The sequence below is a fragment of the Saimiri boliviensis genome, chromosome 2 (assembly GCF_048565385.1).
Source record: "Saimiri boliviensis isolate mSaiBol1 chromosome 2, mSaiBol1.pri, whole genome shotgun sequence".
Classification (NCBI taxonomy): Eukaryota; Metazoa; Chordata; class Mammalia; order Primates; family Cebidae; genus Saimiri; species Saimiri boliviensis.
The window spans coordinates 174,256,414-174,270,502 of NC_133450.1; the positions used below are offsets into that span (position 1 = coordinate 174,256,414).

At 39.9% G+C, this 14,089-nt stretch overlaps 1 protein-coding gene across 1 annotated transcript; it reads right to left on the reverse strand.

Annotated features, from left to right (window-relative positions):
* Positions 1-237: 237 nt before the first annotated feature.
* Positions 238-1,428, reverse strand: IFNW1 (interferon omega 1). Its single transcript, XM_003928124.4, has one exon. It carries the CDS (start codon positions 1,165-1,167, stop codon positions 580-582), a length of 588 nt encoding a protein of 195 aa, XP_003928173.1. The 5' UTR covers positions 1,168-1,428; the 3' UTR covers positions 238-579.
* Positions 1,429-14,089: the final 12,661 nt, after the last annotated feature.

Sequence of the window (14,089 nt, forward strand, 5' to 3'; positions counted from 1 at the left end):
TACATAGTAAGTGTATATTTGTTGGTTTCATGAGATGTTTTGATACAGTCATGCAATGAGTATACCTGCATTGCTTGATATCAATTCCAAACTATGCCACATTGATACTCACTTTATATATATTATATAAATGGAATGAATGAATAGGTAAGTAAATAGTACCATCCATTCTTTGATTTGATTCAGAAAACTAGTGTTTGAATTTTGGTTTTAGAATAAACAACTGCAAGAAGTTTTGTTTGAAAAAAATTTAATAAACAATAAAATGTAATATTTAACAATAGAAAGCTAAACATGTTTTCTAATCTTAATACAATGTAAAGGCAAACATTTATTATATAAGAATGTAAATATTATAAATATGATAAATATAAGAATAAATAAATGAATAAATAACATCTTAAAGACTGATGCCCCTGGACCTAAGTCTTTTTAACATATACTTGCTTAATATACTGACAAAGTATTTTCAGAATTAATTCAATCAATTCTGTGATTAAAGCAGAAATAAAAGTCTTTTGAAATGACCAGAGTCACATGTGCAAGTGCTATATGGCAAATTAGTCAATGAGAATCATTTCAAGATGAGCCGAGGTTTCCATCTTTACTTCTCAATCTTTCTTGCAAGTTTGTTGATAAGAACAAGGATCTCAAGATTTCCACTCTGACAACTTCCCAGGCACAGTCACTGTATTTCTTCTCTTTCAGGTAGACCTGGATTCCCCGGAAGTACCTCCTCAAGGTCAGTGCAGGGCTCCTAATCGCCCCAGCAGATTCTCCTTCTCCCATTACCTGCACCAAGCAGGTCTCCAGGTGTGCCAGTTGCTGATGAAGTCCAGCGTGGAGTTGGTCTAAAAGAGTCGTGTTCCAGGCAGCAGAGGAGTGCTCTGTGTGGAAGAGGTTGAAGATCTGCTGCAGCGTCTCATGGAGAACAGACATGGCCTGGGCCTTCTGCACCTGGCTCCCTTCCACCATCTCCTGGGGGAAGCTGAAGTCTCTTCTGTCCTTGAGACACAAGAAAGGGGAGATTCTCCTCATTTGGTGTAGAAGCACCAAGATGTTCCTGTTAAGTTGGCCATGGTTCTGAGCCAGATCACAGGCCAGAGATCCAACAGGGCTATAGCTGGTCACCACTAGAGCCACCAGTAGAGGGAACAGGTGAGCCATTGGGAAATGTGAGTGCTGCAGGTTTTACTGAGCTGGAATAGGGCTTAATCTTGGACCCTAGGTTTTCTGAAGACATTCCTTGTATGCATGGCTTTTAATAGGAAACAAATGGTTTTCATTTTCTGAACATTTCTCTGTACTTTCACTTTCTTTTTTTGTTTTCATTTGTGTGTTCTCCCTATGACCTTAGAAGGATGACAATAATCTATTAATTTTGGATTAGAAGTTTATTTTTGCCAGTAAACTTCAGCTGTGTCAATACAAATGGATAATTAATCAAATGAAAAACATTTTGGTGCTAAAGTCATAAGTGTATAGACTATAAGTATGTAAATAATCTGACATACACTACACTAACTTTATATATAATACATATTTATATATACACACTGTATACAGTGAATATATGTATATATAATATGTACAGTGTATATATATTCATATGTATATATGAAAAATTCCTTTTCTCTGTTCTAGAAACAAAATTTTAACCCTTATCCATTTTTACCCTGCTAATTTTACATAGAAAGTCAGGTCCTATGGGCTTCTATATTTCCTTGGGGATTTGCCAGATCATCTGTAGCAAATAAGCTCTTTAGAACCAATGATGGGGTTTTGCTGTTTGTTTTTTAGAGAAGAGGTCTTACTCTGTGACCCAGGTTGGAGTGTTGTGGCATAATCAGAGGTCACTGCAGCCTTAACTCCTGAGCTCAAGCAATCCACATGCCTCAACCTCCTGAGTAGCTGGGACTACAGGCATGCACTATCATGCCTGGCTAATTTGTTGTTGTTGTTGTTGTTGTTGTTGTTGTTGTTAGAGATAAGGTCCCACTATGTTGCTCAGGCTGGTCTGAAACCCCTGGTCTGAAGCTGAGGACTCCTGTGTCAGCCTCCCAGGTAGCTGGAATTACAGATGTGAGCCAAAAACGAGGTTTTATTTACTGTTTTATTCACAACAGAGGATGATGATGATGATGAGTGAATGAGCTTCTCTGATGTTTTTCTTCCTTCTAGAAAACATTCATGCAGGTCTGTGTGGTTACGCTTCACTGGGACCGCAAGGTGAGGATTAATATAAACACTTCTTTTTCTTTCCGTCATTTACTTACTGAGGTCAATAGTACTCCCCTGGGTGTGTAAATATCCCAGGTGGAATCCTGATACTTTACAGGTGCAAATGGATGTGGAGATTCTAATTTGCAGATACTTTACTTTCCCAGCATCTCCTCACTCACAAGGTAGTTATCACATCTAGTAACACCTTTTTCTCTAACAAGTACTCTCAACCCAAACTCTCCAGACTCACCCTCAGGAGCCTCACAACATCCTGATGGCTTCAGAACTCCTTTGGTGAGAGGAGAGTGGTTCCTTTGTGAGCAAAACAATTAACCCTCCAAGACCCTTGCCCCTAGAGTGTCTGTGGGACCCTATCCCTCAATGACGAACTTTGTCTCTCCTGACTCATGTGTCCAGGTATCAAAAGTTTCAACAGCCCTCAGATGCTGATAGCAAAGGTTTCTTTTGTCTAAAGAAGGTGGAAGAATTACCCAATTACAATCATTTTACCTTCATTAGTCAAATAATTTCCCACCATTTGCTTACTGAGGTCAGTAGTGCTCCTTTAGCTGTGTCAATTTCCCAGCTTGGAATCTTTGTTTATTTTTCATTAAAAGAATTTTGGGGGGGGGGATGGAGTCTTGCTTTGTCGCCCAGGCTGGAGTGCAGTGTCATGATCTCAGCTCACTGCAACCTCTTCTGCCCGGGTTCAAGCAATTCTCCTGTCTCAGCCTCCCAAGTAACTGGGACTACAGGTGCATGCCACCATGCCTGGCTCATTTTTGTTTTTAATAGAGATGGAATTTCATCATATTGATCATGCTGGTCTCGATCTTCTGACCTCAGGTGATCCACCTGCCTTGGCCTCCCAAAGTGCTGAATTACAGGCATGAGCCACTGAGCTGGGCCCTGATATGGTTTTTATTGTTCATTTCTTTTATGTAAGCTATTGAACATTTTTATCCTCAGTGTTTCTCAGATGGGCACAGGGGATCAGTGATGGTGTTGTCTTTCATTAGAAGCTTATATTACAGAAACTAGTGATTTTCAGTTGCTCATTCAGTCACTGCAATTCTATCTAAGGGTTCTTGTCCTCTCTGTCTCTTAGTCACTCTGACAATGCGTGGAGGTTAGACACGGGCTTTTCTGTCAGGGAGAAAGAGCTTTCCTTTATGATTTTTTTATTCTAAAATTTTGCACCTTATTTTTACATAGTGGTTTACTGGGCCAGGTTTGTCTTGCTGCATCTGCGTTACTTTCTAGTTCATGACAAAATAAGACAAATTAGAGGACGTAAAAGGAAGGCAAAGGAGCCACACTATTTTTATCTATAATTTACATGACTTCAGATTTTTTTCTTTCTCCTTTCAGCTTTCTTAGAAAGCAAAACTTGACAGTTGCTTTGGGGCAAGAAAGAAAACAAACATGAGTCTGAATGTCATGAAAGTGAGAGAAGGGAAGTGGCTTTCTGCTGATAAAAATAGCCAAGTATAAGTTAGCAAAATTAAATGCAGCAAAATTGGTGACCTGGGGTTCTGGCAGAGGGAAAGAATGGGGCCAATGTTAAAGTACACATAGTTAATAAATCCACCTAGGCAATGAAAAGAGGGCTTTGAGAAACCCAGGGCAAAATATAAAGGGAATTGGACAATCCCAAAGATTCTGCTCTATATCTGGATGTTAATAATAATGATGATGATACTAAAAATGATAACATTAAAATTTGTTACATGCTAAGACCAGCCTCTGTTCTAAGGTCTTTGAAAATATTAACTCGATCTTCTCAATAACCATATTTAGAGTCCACTCATTTATATAACTTTCTGGAGAGAAATACATATCTTTTTTTTTTTTTTTTTTTTTTTTTTGAGACAGAGTTTCGCTCTTGTTACCCAGGCTGGAGTGCAATGGCCCGATCTCGGCTCACCGCAACCTCCACCTCCTGGGCTCAGGCAATTCTCCTGCCTCAGCCTCCTGAGTAGCTGGGATTACAGGCACGCGCCACCATGTCCAGCTAATTTTTTGTATTTTTAGTAGAGACGGGGTTTCACCATGTTGACCAGGATGGTCTCGATCTCTCGACCTCGTGATCCACCCGCCTTGGCCTCCCAAAGTGCTGGGAATACAGGCTTGAGCCACCGCACCCGGCCGAGAAATACATATCTTAATAGGTGAGCAATTCCAAACACACCAATGATTTGAAGTCAAACCTTTAGTGGGAGTCAATATAGTGGCTTATCTGGAGGACCCCATCAACAGAAGTGGAGGATGGATATGAACAGAGAATATATAAACCAAGGAGAGGCCAGGGCATGAAGTCAGGTGAGCAGGAAAGGTGAGATGACAAGGCATTCTGAGTTCCACTTCATATGTCAATGTGTTGCCATCTATTACTTTGTAGACAGAGCAACAGGGGGTGTGTTGTGAGTAAACTGAACTAATTTTAAGTCCTAAGTAAAAGTGGACAATATAACTTTTAAATAGTTAAAATTGAGTAGATTTTCTGCCAATCCTAAAAAAAGCTCTAAGATTTAATGAGTAATTTCTTCAATGAAATACAGTAAAACTTTTATTGACTCATCAACTGCAGACATTTAGAAGCCTTTTTATATTTGACTCTTAGGGTTTTTGTCATTTTAAGAATAAACAAAAAGCACCTAACAATTTCTAATCTAGAAATAGCCCAGCAATATGGGCTCTGACTTTCTTTCTGAGTATGTCATTGATTCCCCAGGACACCTTCATCAGATCAGCCTGCTGTTTTTATTCCTAAAAGAGACAACTCACCTCCAGGCCAGACTTTGTTTTGACTACTGATAGAGTCCAATAAGGAATTTATTCTCCTCCCAATCTTACCAGACAATGGTTGAGTGTCCAGTGTCAAAAAGACCGATTGTATGAGCAAGAGGGAAGACTCTATGTACTTTCTATATAGAAGCAGTGAAGGAATACTTACCAAGGAGAATCTGATTTTAACTCCGAACTCCTCCACAGTACTTACTATAGTTGTCTTTATTTTTCTAACCTCGTCATATCAAAAAAAAAAAAATTCTAAAATACATTGACAGCATTGAAAGAAACTTGCCATCAAAATCACCATTGACTGGGCATGATGGCTCTTCCCTATAATCTCAGTGCTTTGGGAGGCCAAGGCAGGAGTTCAAGACCAGCCTGAGCAACACAGCAAGACACTGTGTCTACAAAATAATTAGCTGGGCATTGTGGCCTGCACCTGCAGTCCCAGCTACTCAGGAGGCTGAACCGGAACGATCGCTTGAGCCCAGCAGCTGGAAATTACAGTGAGCTATGATCCCACTGTTGCAGTGACAGAGTGAGACTTTATCTGTAAAATAAAATATAATTATCATTAATGGATAAAATAATCAAGGCATTTTTTGGAATAGTTTCAATAGAATTAGTATCAGTTCTTTTTTTGTCTGTAGTAGAATTTGGCTGTGAATCCATCTGATGCAGGGCTTTTTATTGTTGGTAAGTTTTTTATTGTTTTTTTTTTTTTAACTATTGATTGAATTTCAGAACTCATTATTGGTATGTTCGGTTATTCCATTTCTTCCTGATTCAATCTTTGGAGGTCGCATGTTTCCTGGAATGTATCCATTTATTCTAGATTTTTTAGTTTGTATATATATAGAAGGGTTAAAAACGGTCTCTGAAGGGTTTTTTTGGTATTTTTGTGAGGTAGGTGTAACGTCACTTTTGTCATATCTGTGTTTATTTGGATCTTCTTTTTCTTATTATTTGTTTGGCTAGCAGTCTATCAATCTTATTTGTTCTTTCAAAAAACAAACCTTAGTTTTTGTTTATTTTTTGTAGGGATTTTCACATCTCAATTTCTTTCAGTTGAGCTCTGATTTTGGTTATTTCTTTTCTTCTGCAAGCTTTGGAATTGTTTTACTCATTTTCCTAGTTCTTCTTGGTGTGATATTAGCTTGCTAATTTGGGATCTTTCTGACTTTTTGATGTAGGCATTTAATGCTATTAATTTTCCTCTTAATAGTGATTTAGCCGTGACCCAGAGATTCTGGAAGGTTGTATCTTTGTTTTCATTAGTTTCCAAGAATTTCTTGATTTTTGCCTTAATTTCTTTGTTTACCTGAAAGTCATTCAGGAACAGGCTGTCCCATTTCCATGTAGTTATATGGTTTTGAGAGAACTTCTTGATATTAATTTCAATTATTATTGCACCATGGTCCAGGAGTGTGGTGGGTATGATTGTGGTTTTTTCAATTAGTTGAGAATTGCTTTATAGACAAGCATGTGGTCAATCTTAGAGTATGCACCATGTGCAAACAAGAATGTATATTCTGCTGTTGTTGGGTGGAGTGTTCCATAGATATCAGTTAGGTACATTTGATCAAGTGTTGCAATTAGGTCTCAAATATCTTTGTTAGTTTTCTGCCTTGTTGATCTGTCTAACACTCTCAGTGGTTTTGGAAGTCTTTTTCTATTATTATGTGGTTGTCTAAGTCTCTTTGTAGGTCTCTAAAAACTTACGAATCTAGACATCTCAGTTTTGGGTGCATATATATTTAGGGTAGGTAAGTCTTCTTATTGCACCGATACCTTTATCTTTATGTAATGTCATTTTTTTGTTCTTGTTGATTATACTGGTTTAATGCCTGTTTTATCTGAAATAAGAATAGTAATCCCTACTCTCCTTTTTTTCCCTTGTTTGTTTGATAGATCTTTCTCCACCTCTTTACTTTGAGCCAATGGATGTCATTGCATGTAAGATGGGTTTCTTTATGGCATCATACATTTGGATTTTCTTTTTTTATCCATCTTGCTACTCTGTCTTTTAAATGGCTGCATTTAACCCATTTATATTCAAGGTTAATATTGACTTGTGAGGATTTGTTAATGTCATCGTGCTGTTAGCCTGCTGTTACGTAGAGTTGGGCTACAGTGGCTTTATAGTGTCAGTGGGCTATGTATTTAAGTATGTTTTTGTGTTGGCTGGTAATAGTCTTTCATTTCCATGTTAAACACTTCCTTAAGGACGTCTTTTAAGGCAGGTCTAGTGGTAACAAATTTCCTTAGCATTTTTTTATCTGTAAAGGATTTTATTTCTCCTTTGCTTAGGAAGCTTAGTTTGACTGAATACAAAATTCTTGGTTGGAATTTCTTTTCTTCAAGGATGCTGAATATAGGCCCCCAGTCTCTTCTGGTGTAAGGTTTCTGCTGAAAGGTATGTTGTTAGCCTGATGGGGTTCCCTTTATAGGTGACCTGCCTCTTCTCTCTAGCTTTCTGTAATATTTTTTCTTTTGTGTTAGCCTCGAAGAATCTGATGACTCTGTGTTTTGGGTATGTTCATTTTGTATAGTTTCTTGCTGAGATTCTCTGAATTTCCCAGATTTGTATGTCAACCTCTTTAGAAAGGTTGGGGAAATTTTTGTTGACAACATCCTCAAATATGTTCTCCAAGTTGCTTGCTCTCCCTCTCTTTATGGGATGCCAATGAGTTGTAGTTTTAACCCCTTTACATACTCACATGTTTCTCAGAGGTTTAGTTTGTTTTTAAAATTATTCTTTCTTAATTTTTGCCTGACTGAGTTGGTTTGAAGAACTAATCTTCAGGCTCTGAGATTCCTTCTTCAGCTTGGCCTATTCTGCTGTCAGTACTTCTGATTGTATTATAAAATTTTTGTAAGACATTTTTAGCTCTAGAAGATCAGCTGTTTCTTTCTTGAAATGGCTATTTCATCTTTCAGTTCTTGTATTGTTTTACTGGATTCTTTATATTCCTTGGATTGGATTTCAGCTTTCTCTTGAATCTCAATGGTCTTTGTTTCCATAAAGATTCTGAATTCTGTGTCTGTCATTCTAGCCATCAATTAAGAACCATTCCTGAGAAGCTAGTGTGGTCATCTGGAGGTAAGAAGACATTCTAGTTTCTAGAACTGCCAGAGTTCTTGTGCTGATTCTTTCTCATCTGTATAGGTTGATATTCCTTTAATCTTTGAAATGTTGTCCTTTGAGTGGAGTTTTAAAATTTTATATTCTTTGATGCCCTTGAGGGTTTGACTATGGTGTAAGTTGGGTTTAGTTGGTTGGTCTCACTTCTGGATGATTTCAGGGGTACAAGTTTCAGTTCAACACTCCTGGACTTCATGTCTTAATGCTGGAGTAGGCGCAGTGCTGGGACCAGGTATATGGCTGTTTTCCCTCTGGTCCCTCAAGGTTAAGCATCTGCTGTGCTGGAGGGGCCAAGGTGTTCCTTATGTGCTGGCAACAGCACTACAATGTGGGGTGCTCCCAAAAATACTTCAGTATAGAGGTGCTGGGAAACAGGGGTCCCCAGGCATACACATGCTAGAAGAGCAGCAGGGAGAGTCTACAGTGAGTGTGGGAGGGCTGTGAGTAGGTGCTTGCCAGCAGGGGCCCTCTTGCAGTTCTGTGACTGTTATGTGGGGTCTTTTGGTGAAAAAACTATGGCATTGCCCACTGGCAAGTGCCTCAGCTTGGCAGCAGAGGCCATGCTGCAATGAGTGTAGACAGGCAGGGTCCCTGGGATAGGCTGGCAGACTGTGGGGTGCTCATATCAGACTGACCCATCCTGTGGGAAAGATAGCCCTGTTCTGTCCAGGTCCAGCAGCCAAAAAAGTCTAAAGCCACCTAGAGGAGCATGTGAGCTTTGGGGAATGGGCTGTGCTCCATTGCAACTCTTCCTACACAAACCCTTGGCTCTATACAGGCTACAGTTCTGTTTCTTTCAACTTTCCAGGTAGCTCTCCTTGCCAGCTCAAATGTCTGTTGGGGGTATGGGGTCTCTGGAAGCTAGGATTCTAGAGGTCCATGGCAAGAGTGGGTCACTCTATGCCTATTTTACTTATCTCTTCCCCAGAAGCTGCTCCAGGTCAGGAATGAGTCCTAGAGCCTGGTCACCTAATGCAAGGTGTATCTAGTTGGTCATCTTGGCTCTCTCTCTGCCTCTCAGAAGTTTTTCATGATCCACCAACTGGGGATAATCAAATTCTTCATGACCTAGAACCTGGAGTTTATATCTTTTATAAATGACATCAGCGGAATACTGACTTTGAACTCCATTTTAAGGGATCATACCAAGTTCTTCTTATCACCTACACTATAGTAAACCTTCAAGGCCTCAAAACTTTGGCCCACATCTCACAACTCAAAAATACTCCTTTAGATTCTTGGAACTCCATTCCTTATTTCCTGCTGTCCTAACTTGTGTTACTAGACTACCAACAAAAATGGATACCTCTTACATAGGCCTATTTATGATGAATTATGGTTCTTAATCACCATCATACCCTTAAGACAGACTGTGAACAATTAGATCAAAATACTGCTCAACTGCCTAGATTGCATGTGAGATGTGTTTCCTGGATACAGCACACTGATGGATTTTGACTTCTTATCCAATTTTCCAGTCTGTGTCTTTTGATTGGGGTATTTAGCCCATTTATATTTAAGGTTAATATTGTTATGTGTGAATTTGATCCTGCCATTTTGATGCTAGCTGGTTGTTTTGCCTGTTAGCTGACACAGTTTCTTCATTGTGTGGATGCTCTTTACCATTTGATACGTTTTTGGAGTGGCTAGTAGTAGTTGTTCTAGCTAAACTCCATGTTTAGGGCTTCTTTCATGAGCCCTTGTAAGGCAGGCCTGGTGGTGATGAAATCTCTCAGCAATTGCTTGTTCGTGAAGGATTTTATTTCTCCTTTGCTTATGAAGCTTAGTTTGGCTGGATATGAAATTCTAGGTTGAAAGTTATTTTCTTTAAGGATGTTGATTATTGGCCCCCACTCTCTTGTGGCTTGCAGAGTTTCTGCTGAGAGATCTGCAGTGAGTCTGATGGGCTTCCCTTTGTGGGTAACCTGACCTTTCTCTCTGCCCTTAGCATTTTTTCCTTCATTTCAATCCTAGTGAATCTGACGATTATGTTCCTTGGGGTTGCTCTTCTTGAGGAATATCTTTGTGGTGTTCTCTGTATTTCCCAGACTTGAATATTGGCCTGCCTTGCTAGATTAGGGAAGTTCTCCTGGATAATATCCTGAAGAGTGTTTTCCAGCTTGGATTCACTCTCTCCATCACATTCAGGTACATCTATCAAATGTACATTAGGTCTTTTCACATAATCCCATATTTCTTGGAAGCTATGTTCATTTCTTTTAATTCTTTTTTCTCTTTTAATCTTGCCTTCTCATTTTATTTTGTTGAGTTGATCTTCAATCTCTGATATCCTTTCTTCTGCTTGGTCAATTCAGCTATTGAAACTTGTGTATGCTTTGCAAAGTTCTTGTGGTGTGTTTTTCAGCTCCATCAATTCATTTATATTCCTCTCTAAGCTGTTTATTCTCGTTAGCGTTTTGTCAAATGTTTTTTCAAGGTCCTTAGTTTCTTTGCATTGGGTGAGAACGTGTTCTTTTAGCTTAGAGAATTTTGTTATTATCCACCTTCTGAAGGCTGCTTCTGTGAATTCATCAGACTAGTTCTCCATCCAACCTTGTTCCCTTGCTGGTGAGGAGTTGTGATCCCTTGGAGGAGAGGCATTCTGGTTTTGGGTGTTTTCATCCCTTTTGCACTGGTTTCTTCCCAACTTTGTGGATTTATCTACCTGTGGTCTTTGTAGTTGGTGACTTTCAGATGGGGTGTCTGAGTGGATGTCCTTTTTGTTTATGTTGAAGTTATTTCTTTCTGTTTTTAAGTTTTCCTTCTAACAGTCAGGCCCCTCTGCTATAGGACTGCTGGAGGTCCACTCCAGACCCTGCTTCCCTGGGGATCACCTGCAGTGGCTGCAGAACAGTAAGGGTTGCTGCCAGTTTCTTCTTCTGTTATCTTTGTCCCAGAAGGATACCCTCCAGATGTCAGCCTGAGCTCTCCTTTATGAGGTGTCTCTTTGGATATACAGGGGTTGGGCAGCTGCTTGAGGAGACAGTATGTCCCTTATAGGAGCTCAAGTGCTGAGCTCTGAGCTCCGTTGTTCCATTCAGAGCTGCTGGGCAAGTACGTTTAAGTCTGCTGCAGCAGAACTCATAAACACATTTTTTTCCCAGGTGCTCTGTCCTGGGAAGGTGGGGCTTTATTTATAAGTCCCTGATGAGCTGCTGCCTTTTTTCAGGGATGCCTTGCTCAGTGAGAAGGTAGCCTAGTCACAGTCTGCCAGCAGAGGCATCACTGAACTGCTGTGGGCTCTGCCCAGCTGCTATGTGAACTTCCTTGCAGTTTTGTTTATAGGTGTATAGTTGGAACTGCTTCAGTAATGGCAGTCTGCCTCAGTAGTGGAGGACTGTCTCTGTAATGGTGGACTGCCTTGGTAATGGTGGATTGCCTCAGTAATGGAGGACTGCTTTGGTAATGGCGGACTGCCTCAGTAATGGAGGACTGCCTTGGTAGTGGTGGACTGCCTTGGTAATGTTGGATGCTTTTCTCCCCACAGAGTTGGACCATCCCAGGTCCAGCTGTGCTTGCTGTGAAACTCTCAGTTCAGAGCATTTCAGATTGCTGTTCTTTGTAGGGGTGGGACTGGCAGAGCCAGATCACCTGGCTCCCTGTTTCAGCCCCCTTTTTTCAGTTGCATGGGCGACTCTGTGTCCCAGGCATTCCAGGAGCCCATTGAAACAGTGCCCAGATTTATGTGAGTTTTTGTGCGGAGACCCACTGCACTGGCTGGAACAGCCATGCTGGGGACTCATGGCGCTTTTCCGCTCTGGAATCTCCTAGTCTGTGGGCAGTAAAAATTCGTTTGGAAATGTGGTGATCCCTTACCCTTTGCGTTTTCACTAGGAACTGCAATCCAGAGCTGTTCCTATTTGGCCGTCTTGGATCAACTTCACTATCTCCACAAAACAGGAGGAGTCAGACAGGACAGTGGCAGTCCTCAGTGGTCTGAACAAGGGGAAGCAGAAAAAGGAGCTGAGGGCCAGTGTTCTGCCTGGAAAAAGCAGAAGCTGGCAGCTACACAGAATACAGCTTGTTCAGAGGCCTCCTGCTTCTGACTGGTTTCCTGCTGGTTGAGCAGCAGCTGCAGTGTGTCACTGAGGGGCTGCGGCAGGGCAGAGTCCACATTACTGCTAGTGCTGGAGGGTGACAGAAAGCCTCAGACTAGGGACTGCTCTCAACTTTGCATCCAGCCACCGCCCACACTCACCGCAAGTGACTGCTCCCCCACCTCCAACTTCTAGCAACTTCCAACACCCGCTCCCCACCTTGGTCATGCTGGCACTGATGGACCACATCATTCAATTTTTAAACACTTTATTTTATTTTCAATACTTTCTGATGATAATTCTCTCCTGATTTTCTACTACCTGCACTTACTACTCCCTTTCTGTGCCCATTGCAGGTTCTCTTCTTCTCTAACCTTGTAAGTTGAAGATATTCCTAAGAGTTGGGCAATCTCCTCATTCTACACTGTACTTGTAAGTAAACAGATACATTACCATGCCCAGATTCCTACAAATTATGTTCAGCTTATACGTTGCTTGAAGATTCCAAATCCACATATGAATTTACCAATGGGACATCTGTTTTTAGAAGCTTTATAGGAACTTTATGGAGTATACCTGTTTGTTTCCTTTCTTGATTTCCCTTTTTCAAGCTTCTGATGAGAAAATCTTTTGTCCTCGATGTCTCATGAAAACATAATTGAAATATATTAAGCATGATTACTATTTTTCTGGTTTTTTTCTTTAAAATGAAATGTTATGAGAGAATAAGTTTTGCATTTGCTTTATTTATATATTCTGAGAAAAATTACATAATTGACATAGAAATATGCAGTTTTAAAACATAATTTGACTGAAATAAGTGAATGAGGGAGTTGAATTCAATAATTTGGCTTGCAAATTTGGGTTATTTCTTTTTTAAGAAGAAACATATCCAAGAAGTCTTTTGGGGAAGAATACAATATATATAAAAAATTTAAATAAATGTAAAAAATGAGTAGAATATTGGACACAAGGTAAAGGTGAACATATTTGTTATATTTTAATATATTATAAAGATGGACAAGTTATATGGTAAGTACTATTTTAAATATCATACATAATATGCCTTAGGTAAAGCATATGAGTGAATATAGAAATGCATTAGAGCCCTTAGCATATTAGTCATTGTTACTTTAAATTCTTGGTTTGATAATTCAAAATCTCTGTCATATTTAGACTTAGTTCTGATGCTTACCCTGTCTTTTCAAACTATGTGTTTCATCTTTTAGTGTACCTTGTTAAGTTTTTGCTGAAAGGGGGACATGATGTACTGAGTAAAAGAAACTGACATAAATTGATCCTTAAGGTGAGGGTATTTTAAAAATCAAGTCAAGTGAAGCAGTGGGAGTGGAGAGGAAACAGAGGAATCTGTAACTGGTTGTGATCAATTAGTTGTAAATACCACTGCACTCAGACCAGCCCAGTGTGAGCCTTTGTGGTTATCTTGCTGGCGGTTAGGCGGTGTTCCCTGTTTTTTGTAGTGTTATGTGTCAGAAGCTAAAATTTGCTCTGGTTTCCTTTCATTTGTCTCCCAGTTTGTCTTTAAGTTTCCCTAGAGATTCCTTCTTGAACAAAGTCTAAAATTTACAGTTCTTTTCAGTTGAAATCTTGTTATTATACAGGAACCCTATTGATGTGTTGGTTGACGTGATGGTTAACTTTAGGTGTCAACTTGACTGCGTTAAGGGATATTCAAATAGATGGAAAATATTTATTTCTGAGGCTATATGTAACAGCGTTTCAGGCAGAGAAAGGCATTTGAACTGAGTAAGGAATATCTGCCTTCACCCATTGTGAATGGGCCCCATCCACCCCAGGTAGAACAAAAAGGCAGAAAAAAAGGCTAATTCTCTCTTTCCATTCTGCACTTGGGACACTCTTTTTCTCCTGC